The 24,953-nt window shown below is 35.7% G+C and overlaps 2 protein-coding genes across 2 annotated transcripts in view; one reads left to right on the top strand and one right to left on the bottom strand.

Annotated features, from left to right (window-relative positions):
• AK5 (adenylate kinase 5) overlaps positions 1-24,953 on the top strand; it is an 81,236-nt gene that overhangs the window by 27,167 nt on the left and 29,116 nt on the right. The window contains exons 6-7 of the mRNA XM_015635792.3: positions 10,970-11,060; positions 17,236-17,312. Coding sequence (XP_015491278.1) covers positions 10,970-11,060; positions 17,236-17,312 — 168 coding nt within the window. The remainder of the gene's footprint in view (positions 1-10,969; positions 11,061-17,235; positions 17,313-24,953) is intronic.
• PIGK (phosphatidylinositol glycan anchor biosynthesis class K) overlaps positions 1-24,953 on the bottom strand; it is a 148,031-nt gene that overhangs the window by 109,255 nt on the left and 13,823 nt on the right. The gene's annotated exons all lie outside the window — the stretch shown is intronic.

Raw genomic sequence — 24,953 nt, 5'->3', positions numbered from 1 at the left:
TTATTTTTCCTCATTTTTAGTAGAGACTACTGTCAAAACTTGTGGAATCAAGTAAGAGATTACAGTTCTCTGGAAGTTTGACTTCTGAAAGTTTCTGGGAACTAGAAACTATAGTACAAACTAAAGGAAATTTTGTTTTCTTTGTAGCAATAATGGCTGTATGAAACACAGTCATTGAACTAAAGTTTTAGAAAACTAATTTTAAGAACTAGCATATCTGAACTGTCTTGAAAACTCAGCAAATCTTGTTGTTGGTTCTATTAATTATCACAAGTCCACTTTTAGATGGAATGAGTACTGATACTTCCTGCTTAATATTTATCATGCCTATTGGAGAAGATGGTGACCCTCAGAGTGAAAAAATTAATTTATCTTTACATAATACTCTGTAAGAGTTACAAGAGCTAGTAAGATTTAGGATATGCAAAAGGAGAGAATTCGAATTGTATTAATGATTACTAATTAGGAGATTCTTGGTGGGAACCCATTTAAACATTTTTTTGTTAAAACATATTTTTACTGTCAGATTATCCAAGTAATTTTATTCAAAATTAAAGCAAAAAAGTTATATAAAGAGAAAGGAACATTCAAAAGATTTTGTTTTCTCTCACTACAGCTTAAACCATGTGGCAGAGTAGGTACATACAATGCCCCCAATCCCTTTCATATGCAAAAAAATTGGGCTGTATTCACACTGTCTTTTTTTCCACTTTAAGTAGTTTCATTGCAAAAGTAAACAAACCTCCAATTTCTTCAATGTGTTCTATTTAATTAGAATTGTAAACAGATAAAAGTGCAGTGGAAGATATCTTTAAGCCTTCATAAATGAAGGCTTAAAAATATCCAAATAATCAAAACTAAACATCAAAAAATTTAATAATAATTTTTTTTCTACAAATTGCTTTTAGAACTTCTTACATTTGCTGAATATATTAACACTAAAGACAAGTTCCTGTTTTTCAAGGTCTGTAATTACCAGGATCCAAAGCCTATGCCATTCAGTCTTGATCACATGAATGGTTTTAGTAATATTTTTATCAGGAATAACATTTTACTAATAAAGGCAAACATAAATCACACATTCATTATCTTAAGGTAAATTAAAAACAACATATGGTTGCTAAATTTTCTAAATAGCTATTTCTAGTCACTGCTTGAGTCCCAGCCATTACTACAATACCAGGAAAGGCTGACAGAGAGACAGACCTTTTGTGTACTTTTAGCTGGTTTATATTACAAAGACAAACACTTTGAACACACTTAATTTTGTAATTTGTTGCCCATGTTTTGCTGGGATCCCAGTAGAAATTAACATCACTATGCAGCTGCAAGATTGAGCTTATTCTGCCAAAGCAATCAAGGGTTGAAACAGAAGTACTCATACTAGCACTAGGCAGCAAATGGAAAGGTGGAAGCTTCACGGATATTTCTTTTATCAGGTGACTTTGAAAACAACCAAACAACTGCAGCGTGAGGAACACCACAATGTGCCTCATCCAGCAGAAAAACAGAGCAATGGTGAAGGAGCTGTGGTGATGGAGAGCAGTAGCCAAAATTATTTTAATACAGAGAAAACTCCCAATTATAAAATAATTACTGTTCAGTAAATGTAAAGTGGTGGGTTCTGGTTTAGAATATCAAAAGCTCTAGTTTTCTGCAAAATTGAAGGAAAAGTCAGTTATGGCAGTTTTAATAGATAACATTATTTGAAAACTCAATATAGGTTACTTAGCTTGCTTTTGCAATAAATTATTTATACTTTAACAATGCATTCATACTAACTATGATATTAGACTCCAAGTGTTGGAGTTCCAGGAATTCTGTAAAGCACTTAGCTCAAACAAACAGCCAGAGGGAAAGTTATTAAATTCTAATAAAAGAAAGCTTACAGAGACTTAATTTTGATCTTTCTTGGGTCTTTTGTTTCATCATTCTCCTGCAACATACATTATTTTCATATTACATAAATTTCTTTTCCACATCCCTATCCCTTCTCAGATTTAATTTTCATAGTGAGGGTGATTTTTCTGATTTGTACTTTCCCGTTTTCTGATCAATACACTGGCCATTCTCTGTGCCAAGACATTTCTTGGACATTTATCATGCTTTTTAAAATAAAATAATTATATTAGTTAGGGCTTCCCTAGAATTATATTTCATTTAATAGCCTCTAGGAAGAAATATTGTCAAAAGCTTTAAGAAAGTTAAATAAATTATGTCAATCAGTTCCACTTCATCCACGTGTTTTATGATATTTTAAAAATGCTTTCAGCCTACATAATCATGTGGGATTTTGTCCTACATTTGTTTCCAAAAAATACATGCTAGATGCAAGAATGTCATATTCTGTGATGACTAAAGCAATAGTTTCTGTCAGTATCTCCTTAGCTTGCCAGCTTTCATTTATAAATCAAGTAGTCTCCTTTTTGCTCTGAAACAACATGCTCCAATAATTTAGATGTCAAATCAGAACTTTCTGGTACAGAAAATAAAATAGCAGTGGCTCACTTCTTGCTGCAGGAAAGAAACTCATATCCTTCCTGTAACAGCACAATTGGAAGCTGCCTTTATGGCTTTTATCCTGAACTCAGACTGACATCTGCTAAATATTATCCTGTTTGATATGAGTCCTATTTCTACAGATAAATAATTTATTTCATGAAAATTTAGTACTTTTTAGCTCAAGATGACCAAGGGAAAGCTTGTTATCAAGGATCCCAACACCATTTATGAGGTTTATTAATACAGAAAACAACAGTGGAAATGCTGCTTATCTTGAGTCAGAATTTAGTTAAATACACAGGAGCTGTGTAACCTGGAATTAAAATTTATTTTTATCTTCCAAAGAAAATAGAAAAGTCAAAAATTTTCAAAAGTTCCATTTCTTGCAGTGTGAAATTCCATTCTGAAAGCTACAACTATTGCAGATGAAATTATTTGTGTTGCTAAGGTCCTAGATGACTAAAAATGTCACATTATTTCTTGAATTAAATGCAGATTTTGCATGTGAAACACCCACATCATCCAGTGTTTAAGCCTATGGTTTACCCTCTACTTGTTCTTGCAGCTGAGTCATTAGTCCTCGTGCTTGAATAACTGGCTAAATTTGCAGCTGAAATTAACTCAGGAGTTTTTTTGTTAGCTTTCAAATGGTAGCATTCTTCCTTAGAAAATTCTGATGATACATCGGCAAAAATTGTATTTTTGGTAATAATTGCTATGAAGTCATCTAATAGTAAAAGACCAGACAACAATATTTTAGTATTTTGCATTCAAAATGTCTTCCACAAAAGCCAACAGGAGAAATGCTATTGATCTTGAAAGGGAAATGTTTGGCTATATTTGGCAGCAGCATCAGTGTTTTTCTTTGAAATAAATTGCAAACTGTCAATAGAAGAAAATAGTATTTATAGGAAGAAACGTCTTTTATTTCTGAGTTTTTCTAAATTTCTTTGTTTTCTTATTTGAATTAAAGTTGTTGCTCATTGAACCTTTTGGGGAAGCCAATGTCACTGTGCCAGTCTGTGATTTGTACATGCTGTAGGAGCTGATGCTAGAAAATTATTTGGTTTTGTTTTAAACAAAAGGAAGAGTGACACAGGAGCTCTACAGGCTGGGAGAAACGTATATTTTAAAAACCTTAATGAGAAAAAGTCTCTCTGCACACAAACATATTGGTTAATGTCAGTTATAGGGCTCATTCCACTTGAGAAGTGCTTTTGTAGTCAGTATTAGCCAAAAAAGGGTATTGAGGAAAGCATTTATTTGAACATACTGGTGATCAGAGCTGTTTCACTGAACTGGGTGCCCTGGGAATGTGAATATTCCAGTACTCATCTCATGGGGTACTGGAAGAAATAAGGGAGTTGTGCTGTAGAAACTGATCCTTAACTGGTTTATTCCCAAAGAATAGTTAAGGATCAGTTTCTGAAGAACAAGGGCACATCCAAGCCTCACTGAAGTCTTCATAGGTAAAGGTGGAAGAAAAAACTACTGGAAGACAAGCAGTATTATTGTGGAAAGAAAAAAACAAGGCATTTGGGAAAGAGCTGGGTAATTCTAGATCTTTCTGTAATGTCCCTGAGCTGTATAAAGCAAAGTGACAATTACAGCTTTTATTGACTGAGCTTCATGTCACTTGTTTGTACCTCTCTGCCCTTTGTCTACATTTCAAAATACTGAATTTTACATTAATGCTTGACTATTGCAGCATCACTGAGCTCTGATAAAAAAGAAAGGCAGTCTAAGGCACAGAGGGCTATTAAAGCTGTGTGAGGATTTAGACAGCTTCGAGTCATACCTGACTCTGTAATCAGTAATGTCTTTCCCCTTCCTTCAGGGTTAGGTGCATTAAAGTAAAAAATCAAACGATTTATGCTAGACCCAGTGGAGGTAGAGAGTAAGATGATTTCTCCCTCAGGCTGAATGTTTTCCTGGGTTCTACAGGAACAGAGTAAAAATTAATTCATGGAGCATCTCCTAACTCAGACCATAATTAAGTTTTCCATTCAAGCTCTTCAGAAGCGATTTGTCTGGATGCTCAACACCACTGTTCTGTTTCTTTGTAATACCATTTACCTCTATAAAAGCAATTTCCTTTAAAAAGTAAATGCATAGTGAAAATTACTCCAACAGTGGAATGTATATTTTTTAAAATAAGTAAAAGTGTTTGTGCTTCCAAGGTACAAAAGATCTCTATATATATTCATATACTAAATAATTTCTTTGGTTTCAATTAATCTTCAAAAATAACTAATATACTTGACTTTGCTATAGAAGCTGCTGAACAGATGTAATACATATCAGGGAGCAAGTTTTCAATGATTTGCAAAGTGAATATGCACACAGAGTTTATATGTAGAGATGCTGGCTGTATTTATAGCTTGAAAAGTTCCTGCTAGAAGTAACTTATCTGAAAAGTCAGACAACCCAGAACAAACACATGCAAATCATGTCCTTTTAAACACTATGTGAAATAATGCATATGCTGCCTAATTTGGTTCTGATTCCTGACGATCATTTCCAATATAAATAGAATATTTACGGTAGGGGTCAGGGTAGTAGAGAGAAATGGCTGAAATGTTTTGAATTGTTTATTATTGACTATGTTAAACTGACTTCAGGTTAACAGAGTTAGAAATACAAATATGGTGGAGCATAGTGCCTACTGGAAGCTCAGAGTCCCTCTAAGGAATGGAGAACATGATGCAAAAATGATTGTGTTAATAAAAGAGCAATACATTTGCTTTCCACATAATAGTCACCAGCCTTCCAGATGAATATCCTTATTGGGGAAAAAAACTAACCAATCAGTGCTCTCTAATATGTGCACAGGCATAAGGGCTTTGCATCTTAGTGTTATGAAAAATGTATATGTTCCAAACCTGCACTGTGGTAACATCAGCTTCCCTATTAAACAAGCAATTGCTTCATCCTCTCTAGTCCATGAATTTTCTGTTACCATGCCATCAAATTATGGATTTCTCCCCTCACCCCAATCACATCCAACTCTCCTTCAGTTTGTCTGCTTTCTGCTCTACAAGGGCCTGTAATTGCACAGTGTCTTTCCCATCATCTCTTGCCAACACACTGCCCGAGGCTCATTATTATCAGCTGAAAACTGGTGTAAGTCAGGGTGTTGCTCAAATGATCACAGCATAAAGGAAGAAGTTCTCCCTCTGTCTACCTATCAGAAGCTATTACTCCACATAAATGTACAAAGACAGGCTATTACTTCTGCTATTGTTGTTTCTTCGGGTGAGAATTACCATTTCCTTGCTGTTGCTCTGTTCAATATTCCACATACAGAAGCTCGCTTAGCAGTTTTACTGTGAAGGGAGGGAAACTTGCACAACATCTCCACACTTGTGTGCCATGGCACTAAGTTGTTGAGTTTAGCATGAAATAAGAGAAAATCACTTTAAGAACAAAAAGCCCCCAAGCCTGTGTTTTCATTGTTTGTGTAGTGCCCAATTAATAGAAAGGGGTCTGTGAATAGAAAAATAATAGAAAAAATACAAAATATACAAGAATAATGGCTTTTAATTGCACCTATTTTAAGTAAATGAGTTTGAGATACAGGAAAGCTACCAGCAGCTGCTGCAGAACTGTCAGCTCCACTCAGGGCTGGAGAACATTCACCCCCATGCTTGTTTACAAGTAGCACTCACAGCAATAGATCCTTAGACACAAGTGGAACTTGACAAACTAATGACAGACGTATGAGGACTCCGCAATTATTTATGAATCCTCTTTGGATTGGAACTCCCAAGATAAAAAAAAAAAATAAGGCTTTAATAGGCTTATTTTAGATAATCCAGAGTATTCCTTAGGATTGTAATAATGGTGTTAATATCTCCAGTTCAGTTTTGTTCTAAATTTCTGATACCAATTTGTAACCTCTGCTAATTGCATAATATTTTAAAAATCAATGGTGAGCTCTAGTGTAATTTCAGCTGTAGGTTTTTTTCTGTATGTGGTAAAATATAATATAAAAATTAATATGAGATTTCAGAGTATTTGATGGAAAAGAACGAAAATATTAGAAATAGAGAAAGGATTAGAGAGAAATATCTCTCCCCTATGTCCTCATCCTGCCATTTTGGGGTATTTTGGAAGGGTTTTTTTGTTTTATTTAAGTGTATCACTAAAATTACTTTATAATAGTATTATATTATACTATTTATAATATACTATACTGTATTATACTATTTATAATAGTATAATAGTTCCCTGAACTCCCAGTCTGCACATTCCAGCTTCATTTCAGTGCCTTTGCTTATTGGTTTTCCTATACAAGTCTTCAACTAATTTTTCTCATTCCCATCCCAATGGTTATTACACTGCCTTATATATTTTTCCTCACATATTTCTTTGCTGTTTTCCCATGTTGCTGGTGTTTTTCTTTTGATTTTTCCACTTTCTCTACAAATAACTGCACAAGTCAATTCTAATTATTAAGAGACGCACACTACTGATGGAACAACAATAATGAAGGGTTTCTGTGTGGGTGTCCAAAAATGGTAAAGCAGCACCTATACCCCAGTGGTGTTTCTCACTTCACCTTCTAGTATTACCGGGGTAAGGCAGAACTAGTTCTTACTTGTTTTCAATCCTTCAGGAGCAAATCCCTGCCTAAGTCAGTATGAATAATAATGTGTTCTTGTTGCATTTGTAGCTGCTACCACCTGAAAAGCATTATAACTTGCTCAATCTTATGAATCTCCTTATTTTACTAGGATTGTAAACTTTTCAACCAAAAATATCAACACTTAAAGGGCAGTGGTGCAATCTGGCTTCTAAACTAGGTATCTCTTAAAAGCGTGGGAAAACTGTGGTACAAGAAGCCATGTACTTTTTTCTGCAGATAAATCATTTTTTTATTTAAGAAGAAATTGTTCCTCACTGCAGGTGATAATATATGGGTAATTTGTCCACTTCCAAAACAACGGTTGTGTTTCACTTCCATAGATCTGGTTAACGGATTACAAAGCCAAAAGTGACAGCTCTGGCTATGCATGGCAATACTGCCAATTTCCCTTAATTAGATACCATTTTAATTTTATTAATATTTTTATTTTTAGGAATAATCTAAAACTTTCAAATATTAGAGAATCTATTGCAAAATGTGATAAATTAAGTAGTAAAGACAACGATGTCAGAATAAAATTTGCTGTTTGCTTCCGTTCTGAATTTGTCTCACATGCCATGTCATCCTTGTATCCTACAATTTTGTCTTCTGGACATAATAACTTCTAAAATTTCTCTTTCCCATGGAAAGGCAAAGGACAAAGATCATTGTCACAGTCTATCTGGAAGTCCCTCCAGTTTACCAGCTGTGGATACTGGCACTGCATTGAGCATCCAGGGGCTTTCACCCCTGTGCCAAAACACCACAATGTTATGTTATGTTTAATTTAGATGTGGCTTATTTTCTTTTCATTAACATCCACCATGTCCTAAAATTAAGGACATTTTCATCTATTGTTGTAAATGTTATTTAACTACAAGTTTTCTTGGGGTTTTTTATGCTTCCTCCATTTCTAACTTTATTTCAAGCTGCATCAACAAGAATTCCCTTCAAGTCTGCTGCAATCCAATTTCTTGCTATCTTTCCTGTACTCCAGTTTGAAAGGCTAGTGTGATCTCACCCCGGGAATGTTTTAGATAAACCACCCGCAAAAAACAGCAGTTTCATTGGAGGTGAAACAGTTTGTAAGGGGCAGTGCCAGGTGAATAACACTTTCACACAAAATTTTAGTTAACTGCAGCTTCCTTGATGTTTTTCCCCTGACAGATGTGAGGAAAAAATTCTGCACTTTTTTCTTTAACCCAATACATGGTATTACCAAACCTCCATTTATCATCATGGACCAGTGATATTTGCAATTTTCAGTAACTCAGACAATTTTTCTGTGGAGCTCCTTCTGTTGGCTGGGATTTGTTGGATGCTTATTTAGAAACAATAATCATTCTCTCTCTGTGAGCAGCAACAACCACCTGCATTCCCTAGGGCGATTATTTAAAATGCAGAACATCTAGAAAGTATTTTTCATCATTTTTATATAACACCATGCCAGTGAAAAATTCCGCAATTCAACAATACTCATGTGAAAATAAGATAAACTTTCCAGAAACTCATTAAGTCAGTCATCATTTACTTAAAAAAATAATAAAACCAAGCATAACACCCAAATGTACTTTAGGAAGGTTTGTGAAACCTTTCAGAGATTTAGATTGGTTTCTTAAAGAAATGTGATGCTCTTGTCCACTGAGATCCTCCCTAATCTTTTCCTGACAGAACAAAACAGAGACAGAACAAAAACACCGTTAGTGCCTCATGGAGGGAAATGCTGTAAAGTAAGGTCAGAACCCAAACCCCTTTGGCCACATAGGGAAGAAACACTCTGCTTCTTCCTGCATCACTGGTAAAGAGTACACCAATGCAGACAACAATACAGTTAATGTTTCATAAAGTTACACTTCTATAAAACATAAGCCTTGACTATAATTAAACTGAGACATCCATTAAGATACCCCTAGATTACTTAGTTGCAAACAGCTATGTATTGAATCAAGTAGGGATTTGTTTTCTGTAAGGAAAGCAACCTATGGATTTAGACAGGTTCTGCTAAAAATACAAATTTACTGCTGCTTGTTCTGTGTGACTAGGATTGTTTGAATACCATTTATCTTTTACTAAAGCCTCCACTAATTATCAAAGGATTTCATTCTAAATTATTTAGCATTTCAGTGAAATACAAAATTCACAAGGTTACTTAGTTTCTGTCAAAAATAATTTTTCCATGCAAGCTACCTTGCCTTCCTGTGGCTCAGGGTATTACAATTCTCATTTTGTGAGGGGAAAGCTGAATCTATGTGCAAGCTTCAAATAATTGGTTTTCTTTGGGTGACAATATAAGCTTTCATTACAAAGCCCAGACTTTTCAGAATGCTGAAGCACAGCTGGTGTTCTTTGAACAGGAAAGTTGGTGTTTCAAATTCTTGGAACCTTCAGAACATTTTGAGATTGATCATGCGGTTTTTCATGGTGAACTGGATTATTCAGAGGAATGTTACTAATGAGAAAGCAAGTCTGTCATCTCTCCAAGTGTGGTGTGACCTACACTATAACGATCAGACACAACCTGATTACAGTTTACTGGGTTTTATGCATACACATACCCACAAAGATGATATATGTCTTCCCCAGAATGCATTAGGAGCACTCTTTTCCCATCAACAAGGACATTCCAAAGCTGCTCTTTGTGTATCAATAACGATTTGCCCAAAAGTTTTATTTTATTAACAGCTATTATATTAACAGCTTTATTTAAGTCTTGTTCTTCCACAAGCCTTGGTTTTGACACAAGTTAAAATGTAATCCCTCTAACAGGCAAACACAAATAAATTTCTACTTTAGAATTTTTTTTTAAATGCTTTGAGTTATGACAAACACTGAATGGCAGAAGAATTTCACAAAATTAGATAAATGTTTGCCCAGACAGATGGTGACTGCTGCAGGATGAACTTCTGAGTGGTCATCAGGGTCAGAGCCCCAAACTCCATTTAAAGAACCAGTCAGTAAAGTCCATGTATTGATATTTATAGTAGGCTCATCTATCTGAATATGTGATGATCTAAATAAGCAAAGCTTGATAAATATAGTAAGGAAAATCACAAACCCACTGCTAGACACGTCATTGTAGCACAACTTCCCCCCTGCCACAGTCACCTGACCATTAAAATAAACTTCTCAGATAGAGCCTAGAAAAAACTTGGGAGAATCAGTATCAGAATCAGGCAAAAAATAGAATAAATGAAAAAGAAGGTTAATATCCTAAGAAATTAATTATTTGCTGTTTTAAAGGAGCTCTTCTTTCATGATTTGATTTATCACTAAGTCATAGCACTTTCTGATTCTGAGAGAGGAGAGCTCTCTTTTCTATAAGTAGGGGATTTTCAAAATCACTTACTCTTTCCTAAGAGTTTTGCTCAACTATTTGAAGGAATTGTACTTGTCACAAAATTTTGTTCCAGACAATCCAGAAGTTGCTGAAAGTTTTTCACTTGCAAATTAAAAAAGTTAATTATGCTAATAACCAAAAAGAAGTGACAGTAAAGTAATCCTATATCTGGTCTCTATGACAATTTTTTCAACCATCCAATGATTGAAGAAGTGATGTGCATTACTAGTTTTACTGTCTGCTTTGAAACTTCATTCTCTGAGAACAAGTCAGTTTTACTGTAGTTTTTGCTTCTTACAGGCTATTAAAAATAGACAAAATTATTTACAAAATTAAAGTAAAAATTTAAATGATTCATACCTAAAGCAGTGGACTACACGTATTAAAATAGAAAGGTTCCTATCAGGAAGGCTTGGGATCAGAAATCACAGTACATGTTGATGTTCAGCCAAGTAGTAAGCAGTATCTGATTGCCAACTTTTTCTTTTGCTTTTTTTTTTCAGTTTGACGCAGACAGAGATGAAGAAGAAGTGTTCTCTGACATAAGTTCAGCAGTTGACAATAAACTATTTGCAAACAAAGAGACTGCAGCAGGTGAGTTAATATAAGATTTAAAGAACCATATTTATTGTACTGCATTTGACATTGGGATGCTTTTTTCATATTCTTCAAGGTTGGATGTAGGTACTGTAGCAGAGTCTTGACCAACCTCAAACATTTGCACAATCAGGGACAAAAAAAAAATCTCTTTATATTTGGAAACTTCATATAGCCTATCCAACAAGTTGTTTATCTACTAGTTAACCTTAAAATACTATGGGAAATCTACTAAGCTATACTATTAATACAAAAATCATGTAAATTTTCAATTCCAGTTGCCAGCTGTTTCAGTTCCAGTGATACCTTGGTATTCACCAGAAAATCAGTCCTGTGAGATTAATGATCATACTTCCTCCCTAATAATTGGTACTAATTCTGAAATGGTGTGTGAATATAAGTCAAGTGTTTGGGGATTTTATTTATTTGTCTATTTTTTATTTATGCTTACTGAAGCTTGAATATTTTCAAAGCCTTTGAGAGACAAAGGACTGCAAAATAATTGAAGCTAAAAATCAAAGCACTGCAAATCTGTAACATCTGTCAGAAATATTTTGCTTGAAGGCAGCAGAGAAATGTTCCTTGGTAACTTCATAACTTCTTTCTTTTACAATGGCACCCCTGGCTGTTTTCCAAATCAACTACTAGTGTTACATAGGTAGATGATGTTATAAATGTCTTCTAAACCAGCACCAAAAGGAAATTTTTGATAATGCTCTAAATGAGATAAAGTTGAAGTACCAAGGTGGGCAAGGGGAGGGCAGTGAATGCAACGGGGGTTGGGAAGGAGGTAGAGAATTATAAGAAGTGCATCCACTAAGAAGCCCAAAGGATTCTAGCTGTCAAGCCTGAGTTAAGATGCACACAAGAATGAAGATGACTTACTTTCTCTGTTAAGTGGCACACTTACTTATTTTGTGCTTAGCCTTACTCATAGAGGCAAGAGGTTGATCCCAAACCTAAAATGGCATTTCCACTGTACAGCATTGTGTTGATACTGCCTCTGGACTCCCTAATTGATTTAAATTCTGGACAGGAAGAAGAGGAAAGAAGTGTCATAAAGGTGCAAGCTCTGACAAACAGCTCGATGAGAGCTAAACAATTTGCACAAAACTGTTGTGATTCTGTATGAGTTCCAGTCAGTTCCTCGAAAGTCTGATCTATTTAATAAATCCCTCACCAAAATAATTGGATAGCCATGAGCAGATACCATGCCACAATCACCTAATTAGTGCCTATTCTGAGCACTGATAATAATGAGATTTGAAGTAGGATCACTATGAGATCAGTGTTTAATTTCTAGAGGTTGCAATTCCAGCATGTCTTGATCTTACTTTTTGTCTTCTAATCTTATTAGTGATATTGCAATATACTGTAGTTCCTTGTAGCTAACATAAACATAGTATTTCTAATATTTTCATGTTTCCACATCAATCTAATTCATATTATACCTGTAAAATCCAGTTGTAATCAACTTTGTAACAATATGTACTGAAAGAAAACAACTGAAATGTTTATAGATGAAAATACAATTTCCTCATTGTAGCCTTCTACAACATATTAAGACTGTTGCCAAGAGCAACAACCTGTCATGAAACTCAGCAGCGTAAGGTTGCAATGAAATTTGTATTCGAAGCATCTTACTGAGGACAATTAAAATGTAATCACTCTAATGCTAATCAGTGCTTCAACAAAGTATTTCTATAATATTCCACTTGAAATTTATCTTCTAAGCATTTGTCTTGCCCTAATGCTTATATGCAACATGTATTAATTATTAGACAGTGCTTCAGAGCATGTTCCATAACATAAAAAGACATTTTTATTTTACTGAGTTTAAACATGTTGTTTAGAGCAACAGTATGTTAAAAGTAAGCAATAAGTAAAAGCTTAGATTGCTTTTATGACAGTCAGTGTTGAACTGTGTGAATACTATCATTGTTAAAATATGAGTATGGGCATATTTGAGCCAATGAACCATATTGAATAGAATTGCTAGCAGAATTCAAAATAAGTAATGCATTTAAGCAAGAATTGGAAATTCATTAGCTGATCTGCTAAACACAAATGGTCCAAGGAGCAGACTTAATTAATTTGCATGATGGGTCATAGCTACCTTGTGATGGGAAGTGAAGTCAACTGCAGATAAATTTAGATAGATCAGTACAGTTTATTTTCATTGTATAAATGAATTTAGTGAACTGTGAAAAAGCAATGCTTGACATTTGCATTCCCGAAAACTTAAGGATGAACACATTTTCAGAGAAAGAGCTGTGAACCCAGACTTGAAACAATGAAATGTTTTATGGGACCAAAGACTTTACAGCTGTAAAGTCTTTTACCCTGGGCTTTGGGGTGCATCTCTGTGGTAGGAGTTACACACCAAACTCTCTCAGCTTTCCATTATCAATCTTGTGCAATTCAGCTTAGGAGCAAGAAACATTATGTAAAATATAGCATAAAATATAAAACACAGCCTCATGGTGAAGGAAGTGACTGAGCACAGCTGTGCACCCCTCTGGTGCAGGGGTGTCACTGTCCCTTACTGTCAGACTTGGCAGGGGCAGTACCTGTCAGCACATCCTTGTCAGTACAACGGCAGCCACCTTTAATTAACCTCGTCCCTCTGTGCTGTGCCATTGGATCCTCTTGGATTCCTCTCAAGACAAATTTTTATGAAAGATGCCTTCAGTATCAAGATACAAAATATGGCAAAAAAAGGGAATGCATTCTAGCTCTCTGCTTTTTTGCATTAGAACCTGTATTTCCAAAGAGATCCAATTATTCACTTAATGGGGAATTAAGAAAAACTTTCAACTGCTTTATTTTTTAATTGTGCGGTACTGCACCTAATAAAATCCTCTTTTTTTTTTTCTCTAAGGAAAACACAGGGCACATGACAGTGACCAGGTGTCCCTTGCCTTAACTTTATTCATGCAATCAAGGAAACATATTTTAAGCCCTAAGGGTACTTTTTCAGATCAGGTGCTTGCATGTTATTTCTCCATGGCAGTAGAGCTTCCATGGGCTTTCTTAAATTATATTTTTAACTTGAGTTTCCCCTTTAGCAATTGATAAAGTTACTCATATCGCTTACTAAAGGTTCATATAAGCACAGGAAGGCTCTAAGTTAACCAAGAGCTTATTTGAGCCAAGAGATCATTTGGTGGAATGGGACACCCTTTTGAAAGAATTGAGACAAATCAGACTGAAAGCCTTTCCTCCCAATAGACAAGTATGAATTGTTTTTATAGCCTAGTTCTCAGGGTAGGAACTTAGCAAAAGAAAAATAATGTGACCTGCTCAGAAAAGGCAATAAAACTATTTATGATCAACTGTTTTGTTGCCAGACATAAGATGTCCATTTTCATATTCAATACTATTGAAAGTAGCAGGGCATATTTGCTTCCAAACACTTTAACCAGTCCTCCTCTTTTTCTTAAGACAACATTATGCATTTCACCTTTGACAGATAAACATTGCCACAGGTTTTATGTAAAATGTTGCCGATTTAAACTTGCAATCAGAAAACCTAAGCTGAGCGTTGAATTAGCACTTTCCAAGACTCCTTTTGGCTTTAGCCTTGTCTGGAGATCTGCCTACAGCACAATTCCAAACTGCCAGTACCTTGCCAAGGGACTCCCTGGTGTGCCTCTGCTGCCGTGCCTCCAAGTGATAGTCAGTGAGCTTGTTACTCTCCCCTGCAAGACCTGCTTTAGGAAGATTTAGTCCAGCCTTAGCAAAATATGCTCCCTCCAACAACAGACTGAGCTGGAGCATAGCAAACTACTCATGCTGCACCAGGGATATCACAAGTACTCTGATATGTCCTTTAATTACTTTATCTTGTCTTGGGAGTAGCCATTTGCTTCAAATCATTTCTGATGGGTTTGTCTTTAGGCAATTTGAGAGGGGTAAAGAAGTCTGAGCATTGTCCTGTGATAGATGGTTATGGGGTTTGTTAGTTTTCATTAAACCATGAAAAAAAAAAGACTGATTTTCAATTTTTCTTGAATATACCCTAGGAAGAAGCTATACTTTACCATGGACACCAGTATTCTAGTTTAAGGAAAAAAGGCTTTAAGATACTTGACCATATTAAAATTGTATAACCATTATAGCTTTTATCACTTAAGATACATTATGCATGAGTATTCATTTTCAGCCTGACCTTTACATTTAAGTTTGCAGCACCATATTTCATACTAATGTTTCTAGCTAAGAATATGTACTACTCTTGGTAGTTAAGTGACAGTTAATCAAGTGCCTTTAATAAAGTGCCAACAAGTGCCTTTAGAAGTGATTGATGTGTCAGAATAGGCCAGTGCCAGTGACAACTGAGACTTAGTTAAATTATATTATCAACAATGACTCGGTGTTAAGAGTGAGATGTCAGCTGTGTAAGATAAAAAAATTAAGATTCTCTCAGAAGCTGGAAATCTATTTCCTATCTCCTATATCTTTTAGAGGAAGGTATTTTCAAAAGACCATAAAGTGCACACCCAGAGAACATGCTGCATGTGTACATGTGTCGCTGGAATGTAATTCTTTTCTGCAATTTTTTTAATAGCAATCTGAAAAACTACACATTGGGGCATTGGGGGTGGGGGCAGGGGAGTGAGGAACCAAAATAAAATCACCATCAGATGGTAGATGCAGGTCTTTCCCTGCTGTGAAAGTTAAACTGAAGATTAATTTGGCAGTAATTGTGATAAGGATTGCAAACTAAGGCACCCTGGAATCATCACTTGTACCATAAAGTTACAGTTTTTGTCATCATGACATCCAGCTCTTCTCTATTCTCTCTGTCAAGGATACTTACTTCACCACCTACATAGAATATTACTATGTAAACTTCAAAAGCACACAAACCCAGATAATATATAAATGCATCTGGCACAAACTGAACTGCAAAATCTTTTATTGATCGTGCTTGTTACATCAAGCCACCCATACAAACAACTCTAATGGTGAGAAAACAACTCAGGCCAGCAATAGCCTCAAAACTATGTACCCTCAGCACCTGCAGGAACATCATACCAGGTAGAGACACCTGTAACCCAGGAAGGAGGGGGTTGTTTTCTTCGTTAGTGATCTTGTTTCACTGGGGACATGAGGAGACAAAATGAAACACAGCTTACACTTCCCCTGGTGTTACCTGTTGATCCCCACATGAACTGAGTGGTTGGACTCATCTGTGGGCAGCTGGTTATAATTTTTAGATTTCTGTGAATCATTACAATATTTTTATTATTCTCATTTTACTAATGCTGTGAAAATTACTTCTATAGTCTCATACCTATTGACATTTTAATGTGTTTAGAATATGTGCAGAATTTGATTTAGGGCTGCATCATCAGGAGGACCCAGGAGACCATTTCCTTCTTTATTGCCCAGGACTGAGATAATCTGAATGGGGTGACAGTGCCAGAATATGATGGCCATTGTGTGTTTATGTAGAAACATGATTTGTGGTTTATCCTCCCATGGGGTTTAGCAATTACTCCCCCCTACACAACTTCTTGAAATACCAAGCTCAGTTTCTGTTGTCCTGCACCTTTAGCAGTTCAGCTGAAGCTAAACTGTAAAGCTCAGCCAGGTCATGGCTTCTCAGCAATTGCATTTTGTCATTCCAAGTGCAAGAGACTGCATTCTTCCTGGTCCTGCCACAGGAAGATGACAAGGAGAACGTGCAGAGCCACACAATCTCCCTGGGAAGGGGTAGAGTAGGATGGAAATGGAGATGATTGCTGCTGGAAGCGTGCTGGTTTGGTCCCCTATCAACACCACTCAAGGATCCTTATCTGCTAATTAGAAATTAGTATTTCCTTTCTCTTTCTTAAACTGATTTGTATTTTCCCTTGAGTGTGCCAATTTTACATTTGCAAGTCATGGCACGCAGAACACCCTGCCCAATAAATATGCAATGGAGCTAAAACAATTCACTGTTTAGCACAGCCCTTCCTTATTAGGATTTTCTGTAGCTTTTATGGAGGCTTTGAAGGCTTTGCTAATGAAATACCATTCACCTGGGCACTCTAGCAAACCTGAATGGTTCCTTGGATGACACTTTTTGTACAGATACAGAAAATTGGAAATATTATAGTGTTCCATCACATAAACTAAAATTTTTCAATCCATTTCTGAATTCTAATTTTCTTTCCTATTTTAGGGTCAAATGAACTTGACTGCAGTCTGATTATGGATTCGGGAGATGCTGTTTATACAGAATTTGACTTTGAAGACCAGGTAATATTCTGTATATATGGTTTCTCTTTAGATTTTTTTCTAATTTACGTACATACTGGGCTATAAAATTTATCTAAAAAAATGTTAGGGAACTTTAAGGATGGGGCAACTGAATTCTTAAGTGCAACATAAGTAAATTAATGATACACAGATGTTGCTTTCTGGTTGGGAAAAAAGAATGAATATTACTGTAGGATTAAGAGCCTGTATCTTCCATTACTGTGCACTGCTGAGTTTCCTCCATCAATTTAAAAATGTTGGCAAACGTGACAAATAGAACTGCTAAAATGCACTGTAAGTCTGCTGTATATTTAAGAAGAAGTAAAACTTTTCAAAAGAGCAGTATGAAATTATAAAAAGCATGAAATATAACTACAGCCAAATCAAACATTCTCCCTATGAAAAAATGTTTTTAAGAATAAAAAAACAACAAAGCTTTACATTATGTTGAAACCAGCCTTTCTACTGATCCTGTTCAATCCACATCTAAAAACTGAATTTTGATAAGAGTTTTCCTTGTGTATAGGAAGAATGTCAGAGAGAGCAGGGGGAAAAAGAGGCTGTATATATCTTTCCCCTATAATTTTCATATCTACACTGGTAAGCTCACATCTGGAATAATGTTCAGTTCTAGATTTAGTAATACATTGTATGGAGATACTTAAGAGAGTCCAGCAAAGGACCACTAAGATAATTATGGGACTGGGCCCTCTCTCTTACAAGGAAAGACTGAAAGACCTGAGTGTTCACTCTGGAAAACAGAAGGCTCAGGGGCATCTCATCAAAATGTACAAAAATCTGAAAGAAGAATGCAGAGAAAATGGATCCAGGCATTTTCTAGTGCCCAGTGACTGGACAAGAGGCAATGGGCACAAACTAAAACATGGGAGGTTCCTGTGGCTTGGATGCTGCATTAAGGATAAGGGGTTGTGTGCTTGTTATTGTGCTGTGGATAAGCACTAAAACAATGACTTAGAATTTAAAAAAAAATACCAAAACCAAAAAGCCATCTGTCTATCACACCACCATACTTAAGGGTGGTGGTTTTGTATGTTTTGCTTCCTGTCTTCCACTTCTGCATGACTCTGCTTGTATTTTCTTCATGAATACCACAAACATCTCTCTAGATTTGTAAGCAGCTTGACACAGAATGTTAATTTGTGTTTCTGTTGTCATTCAACAAAATGCAGTTGCAAATGTTCTCACCTCTTTTCTCATTACTTGCAAAAGATATCTTTTCTTGTGACATTTTAAAGTGACAAAATGAAGGCCAACAAAACTGAATTTTCATTATGATTGGATCATCTGTTGGTTTTCTTTCACAGTATTCAATGCAACAATTTATCCTCACCTGCAACATGTTATATGTTCTAGCTCCATTCATTCATTGTAATTTTTAGATCCTTTACTGTTCTTCTTGGCTCAGTTATTTTAGCTTGCCTGTTTTTCAAGGAGGCAGCTTGCTTCTGTCTCCACATCTCCTTTTAAACCCCATTCTCTCATAAACCCTTCTTAAAACATTCTCTGCCCAGGAAACTTCTAAATTTCCCATTATCTTTGTCTGTCCTGTACTTTACTATTTAGGGGTTTAGGCCTATAAAGCAGAATCTATATTTATGTTATGTTTGGCTATTTTGATGTTAAATTTTACAGTTTACTAACATTTAAGATAGGTTATTATGGAAGAGTACATACACTAAAGAAATTATACTCTTTGTTCATAATGTTTACATAATAACCACAAGTTTTATAGTTACAAAATAAAATTAACAGAAACATGAAAATTATACTGATATCCTAGCAATTTCAAACTATATAGTTCACAGATGATACACTACACTGTCCAAAAAAGCACTGCAGTTTGAATACATGTGGTTCTCACATGAAATTGAACAAGAAGACTATGGTGGGACCTTATTGTCTATGTCGATGGCAAATATTCCTTCTGCCAGATGTGGCAGTTAGCTTTTCTCATTATTTTGCAAAACTAACACATCACCATTCTGGCAAGAGTGCAATACTGTTAACAAAGGAGAAATGTAGCTAAAACAGTGCTAGAGCCCCATCAGTCAAAGACAGCTATATAAATATGAAATGCCTGACACCTACTCACTTCAGCTGCAAGTTGGTAACTTGATACTTTTTGCAACATTTAAAAAAATATAAGTATTTATATTACTAATAAATAAATGTATACACAGTTTTTACGACATCCCCTGTACAAATATAAAGAAAATACAAAGGAGAAAGCAATTGCAACCAATTTGAAATTATGGAAACAAATATTGTATTATATACAGAAGCAAAAAAGGGAGTGGAGATTACCATGAAGCCATAATACCACCTAGCTGCCTGGTCTGAAAAACAAAATGAGAAATTACTCTCAGGAAGGAAAGATCAGTAACTAAATTCAGGAGTGAGGAACTGCTCACATTCAAAACTTGAGCTCATTTTGACTGTGGCAGTGATTTAATACTCCAGTGATTTACCACATGCTGTTTACGAATTGTGTGAAGCATCAACAACCTTTACTCAGAGAGTCTCAAGTGGAAAAAGAATGTGTGTCTGGATACAAATGTGTCATGCGGTGATGTTATTGCATAGGAAATCTGTCATGAGAACTTGGGGGATAAGAAGACTGGTTTCCAAGCAACCTTACACAGCTGAGCTGCTAAAAATGGCTGAATTTTAGGGGAACAACTTGGTAGTCACTGAACAAGAGGAGTTGGGGGTCATGGAAAACAAAGCCACAGCTGGCAATGGGTGTCTTGGCGCAGCTGAAATGGACTTACACAGATACTTTTGCATTTTCTCATTCTTGAAATGAGCCAGGAAAGTCTCCAGTGTAAACTCAGCCAAAAAAGCATCTGAATTCTTCAGATGTACTTCTTCCAGAATAATGTCTTACTGGTAGGCAGGAGCAAGGAGCTCGAGTGGTGTGGTTCCAGCTACTGAGGTAGTGCTTCACTCAAGTAGGAGTGCCAAGGGCTTCTAGAAACACCTGATACCTCTTGTTGAAACAGTGCAAAGCAACACTAGAGCAAATCTTGGGATCTGGCTTTTCTGAAAGAGTATGCAGGGGAAATTGAATTAGAAACAACTCAGAGAAAGCTTGAGCATTGAATTTTACATTTTATAAATGATCGTTCAATTCAATTCATTTAACTAAATTAAAAGTAAGCTGATTGTTTTCTACTGGCTATGCATGAATACTTCAAGAATTAGAACACTCATAATCACTAAGTCCCTACAGCACTGAAAGGCAAGAGGGAAATACACTTTTAAAAAACAAAACCCAAACCCAGTCTTTTCTCCAAATCATAAATAACTAGTTTTCTGCTTTTGTGAGATCATGTATTATAAAAGGAATAATATAAGTTTTTAGAATTATGTAGAAATACATTCTTCTGAAAAAAAGGAATAAATAAATGAATGTAGCAGGTAGTACCTCTCAATGAGAATGCCTTGTGGAAGAACCAGACAAGGTTTTGTGTCTTAGCTATTTCTACAGCCTTTTCTGGAATAATGATACACTACTCATAACTTGATTGGGTAACATAAAAGCAAAGTAATGTGATTGGTTTCAGATATTTTAACCCATATTAAGACTTCAGAAATATATTTTGGGCCAGGCATTTTGAAGAGGCACAACTTTAGAGTATTCCCAATTTGCAGAACTTGCTGTCATGACTATTGTCTGGCTTAATAAAGATTGTTCTTTGCTGCTGGAATGCTCTTGAGTATGATAAAGGTTTTTAATGCTCACTGTGTTCATTAATACTTGCCATTCAATTACTCAACTTTGCCAGAGAGACTGTCAATATAATGCCCACTTGTTTCTAGACATCAGAAAGTTTTTATTTTAAACAATTGGATTCTTAATTAGAAACCTACCATTTGGCTTATTTCAAGTGCATTCAGGCCAAAAGGGAGCACTGAAGAACTGGCATCAGTGAATCCCATCAAAGAGTTTCAGAAGAAAAGAACATCCAATTATTTTCTCATGAAAACAAGCCTTTCAAGACAACCTTAGCTAGCCTGAGGAATATTTAGAGTAATTAAAGGTAAAGCACACTGTCAGGCAACTGTAGAATGGATACACTCCTGTACAAGTGCTTACAGAACTTAAGAATTTTGGAAATGTGAAAATCAGATCAATTCAAGTAAAATCCTCAAAAATATATTTAGCCTCTTCTAATATTTGGAACAGGAGGTCACAGATTTTATATAATGGTTTGGGACATTAAAGATCATTTAGTTCCAACTTCCCTGCCATGGGCAGGAACACCTTCCACTAGACCAGGTTGCTCAGAGACTGATTAACCTGACCCTGAATGCTTCCAGAGATGAGACATCCACAATTTCTCTGGACAACCTGTTCCAGTGCCTCATCACCCTCATATCTATAAAACATGGAAACACATTTTTGTGCCTTTGAGGGAGTTACCAGTTCATAATAGAGAGATTTTCATGCCCTTGCAGTGTCATACTGCATTTACTGATGCAGTAAGATAAATGCAATGGTATATGCAAAGAAGAAATTGTTTTTTGGTTTTTTTGCTCCCCTCCAAATGTATCAAAGACCTACAGTAACAGTAACAGCAGTTTTAATCATATATGCTGTGCAGCAATAAATATTACAGGCCTTAGTAAAATGACCAAGAGTATCCAGAAGCCATGTGGGCTTTTAATGCTGAACATTTCTGCAGTGTCCATTTCTCTTTTGCTGACAGACAGTGGTATCAATTTGAATTACAGATTCTGCTTATACAGGGAAACTGATTAAAACAGGAATATGGGATAGAAAGGAAAATGAGAGGATACTCAGAGAGCGGTTTTGAAACTCTCTCTCTCAACACTTGTTTTTGTTAAAGGTGGAGTCCAATCTAGTTTAAGGATATCTGTAAAAAGGCAAAATGAATAAGCAACCAAAGACATGAAAGACCTGGAAAGGCAGGACTAACTACAGAGAAAAGATGTTTAATAGAAATGTACTGAAGTCAGTGAACAATCTGTTCAGTTCACGTTGCCATGGAAACTATCCTATTAAATGCTTTAAAAAAACCAAACAGTTCTAGAAACAAAGTACTACAGTTTGCCTTACAAAATGTTTCCTGAATAAGCTCAAACCATGTGTATTTTGGTGCTTAGAAATAATTTTGTAAATGTAAAGAGTTTTTTTCCTCTTTCAAAATCACCATTGTACACTGTAATAAAGGCATGTGTGAGAAAGTCTCCTGCTTTATTTTCCCCCATGCAAACCATGGCAAAATGGGAAAAAAATAACCCAAGAGTCAACCTGCACTTTTTTCTGTGCAATACCATCTTTCACAGATGTTATTTGAACTTACTTTCTGGTGATACATATATTAGGGGAGACTAAACTGCCACAGTTAGTTGAAGTCTTTGCATTCCAATTGTTTCCTAATTTTGAACCCGAAGTTACTGCCTGCAGCTCTGGTGGGCAGTACAGGGCATAAGGATTCAGTTAAAATGATAGTGAGCTCAAGTGAGTTATTGGAGATTTAAACCACAGTGACAACATTATTCTCCAAGAGGTGCTGCATTTATGCCTCACTGAATAATTTCGCAGTAAATTATGAAGTCTTTCTCTATGGCTTGTGAAAGTGTCTGTAGTAAAAGCATTACAATTCAAAGTATCTCACCATCATTTCTGTAGGCAGTAACAATAGGATACTGTACCTTCTTTCCTCACAGCTTGCCCCTCCACTGGCAAACTGAGGCCTTATCCCTTCATGAACAAAATACAACTTCATAGCTAAATTTATGAGTTCTACCTTTACAGTCCAGAGAACTTGTATAATTCTTGGGGAATATCAGGTATCCCACACAGCTGATACAAATAGAATCCACAGCAAACTTTTCCTATTCTACCAAAAGTTGATGAAGTAATGTAAAGGTATATTTTAACTCTGCCTCCTAGATTTAGAGGGCTTACTCAGGGCTGTGGATTGGTTAATTCTGTTCACACAGCCCAGCATCCCTAAAGACAGCTACCAAAACTCTTTCTTGAAAACATTTGTAGTAATAATTCCTATATTTAAAAAACTGCAGAAGGAAGTGCCTAGTTATTTCTTTTATATTTCTTAATCACGGTCAAAGTACATTCTATATATTTTTAGATACACATATAAAACTGCAGTGATTACAAATGTGCTGTTTTACTCTATGGGATACAAAACTGCTCTTAAAATCACTTATTTGTATTGTATTGAAGCAGAACATTGGCTTCTCTGGGTACACTGAAAAACAGAAAAAAATCCCCTATGTATTTTCAGAAAGCCATATGTTTCCTATTTGGTTTTTTTTACTCCTTATGTATCCCAGGATTGTGCAGTCAATGTTAGTCATTTTGAGCTTAAATACCAGTCATAAAGAGTGAAAAGTGGCCTAGTTTTAGAACTCCTTCACAGCAGTGCACCTCGAATCAGTGGACTGTTTCTTCAGATAGCTCAATTCCTTCTTAACATAGAAGTCCTTTATAAATACTGCAGAAGTTGGAAGTTATAAAACTACTTAATAATAGATAAATAGATGTTTTAGTAAACCTTGAATATGCTTGTCAAATGTTAAGCAGAGAAGGTCCTTGAGAGGCAAAATGCAAGTACAACTGTCAATTTTTATCTGAATAGCAGCAAATCATAGGATCTGAGGTCACACGCTGGGTTTGGGGTTTTTTTTGCAATGCTCTATTCCTGTCCTCCTCTGTGCCAAGATCTTTTTCTTTTTGAAAACCTAGTTGAGACAGGCCTGCAGAAAAGCCTTTCTTATCTGAAGTTTAAGAAACCCCAAAAACCCACAAAATGCACATACATTAAAAAAAAACCCAAACCACTGAATTTCAGCTCTCAGAAAGCAGCTCTCAGGGCAGAGAGGTGCTGAATATAGTGCTGAGGTGTCTGATGACAGGGATCCGTTCATTAGGACTGTTATCAGCTGTCTAAAATAGGAGCTGAGCAGCACCAAGTTAGCAGTTCAAGTACACAGGGAGGTCTCCTGCTACACTTCTCTGCTGCAGTGGCTTGATGTAAAAAAAAAACCAAATTAAAAAAAAAACCAGCATAAATACTCCACATAGAGAAGAATCACTTAAGGAGTGGTGGTGATTTACAGAAAAAAAGAATACTAAATTAAAAATAGTGATGACTTCCAGAAAGAATTTTGTAGGTACTGGAAGCTTTCTATAAATACAGACCTAACTGAAAACTAACTGAATACTATATGTGATAGAATTATTTTCAAGTCAGTGATAGATAGAAATTATGTATAGATAATATAGTTATTGAATGTCTCTAATGTCTTTAAAACACAAATATATTTAAAAATCAAGCTCCAGTTCTTCTTCAAGTTAAATATAATGCTGACCCCTCCAGTTCAGCCTTTTAAATCAAATTAATATTAAAATTGCAAATGAGGTATTTGGTTTACCAGAACACTCTTACAGGGCTGTGATGATGCAAACTGCTGCTAGTCTCCTTGGAGGGGTGTTCCGGTTCCATATCTTGTTCCCTTAAGAGATAATTTCTTTGAAATTTTTCCCAGTGTCTGGAAATCAATAAGGAACTAAATAGATTTTGCTTTCATTTCCATGCTTGGTAGTCATATGTATTTTTGTCATTA

The sequence above is a fragment of the Parus major genome, chromosome 8, assembly GCF_001522545.3.
Source record: "Parus major isolate Abel chromosome 8, Parus_major1.1, whole genome shotgun sequence".
Taxonomy (NCBI): domain Eukaryota; kingdom Metazoa; phylum Chordata; class Aves; order Passeriformes; family Paridae; genus Parus; species Parus major.
This window is presented reverse-complemented; position numbering and strand designations above follow the sequence as displayed.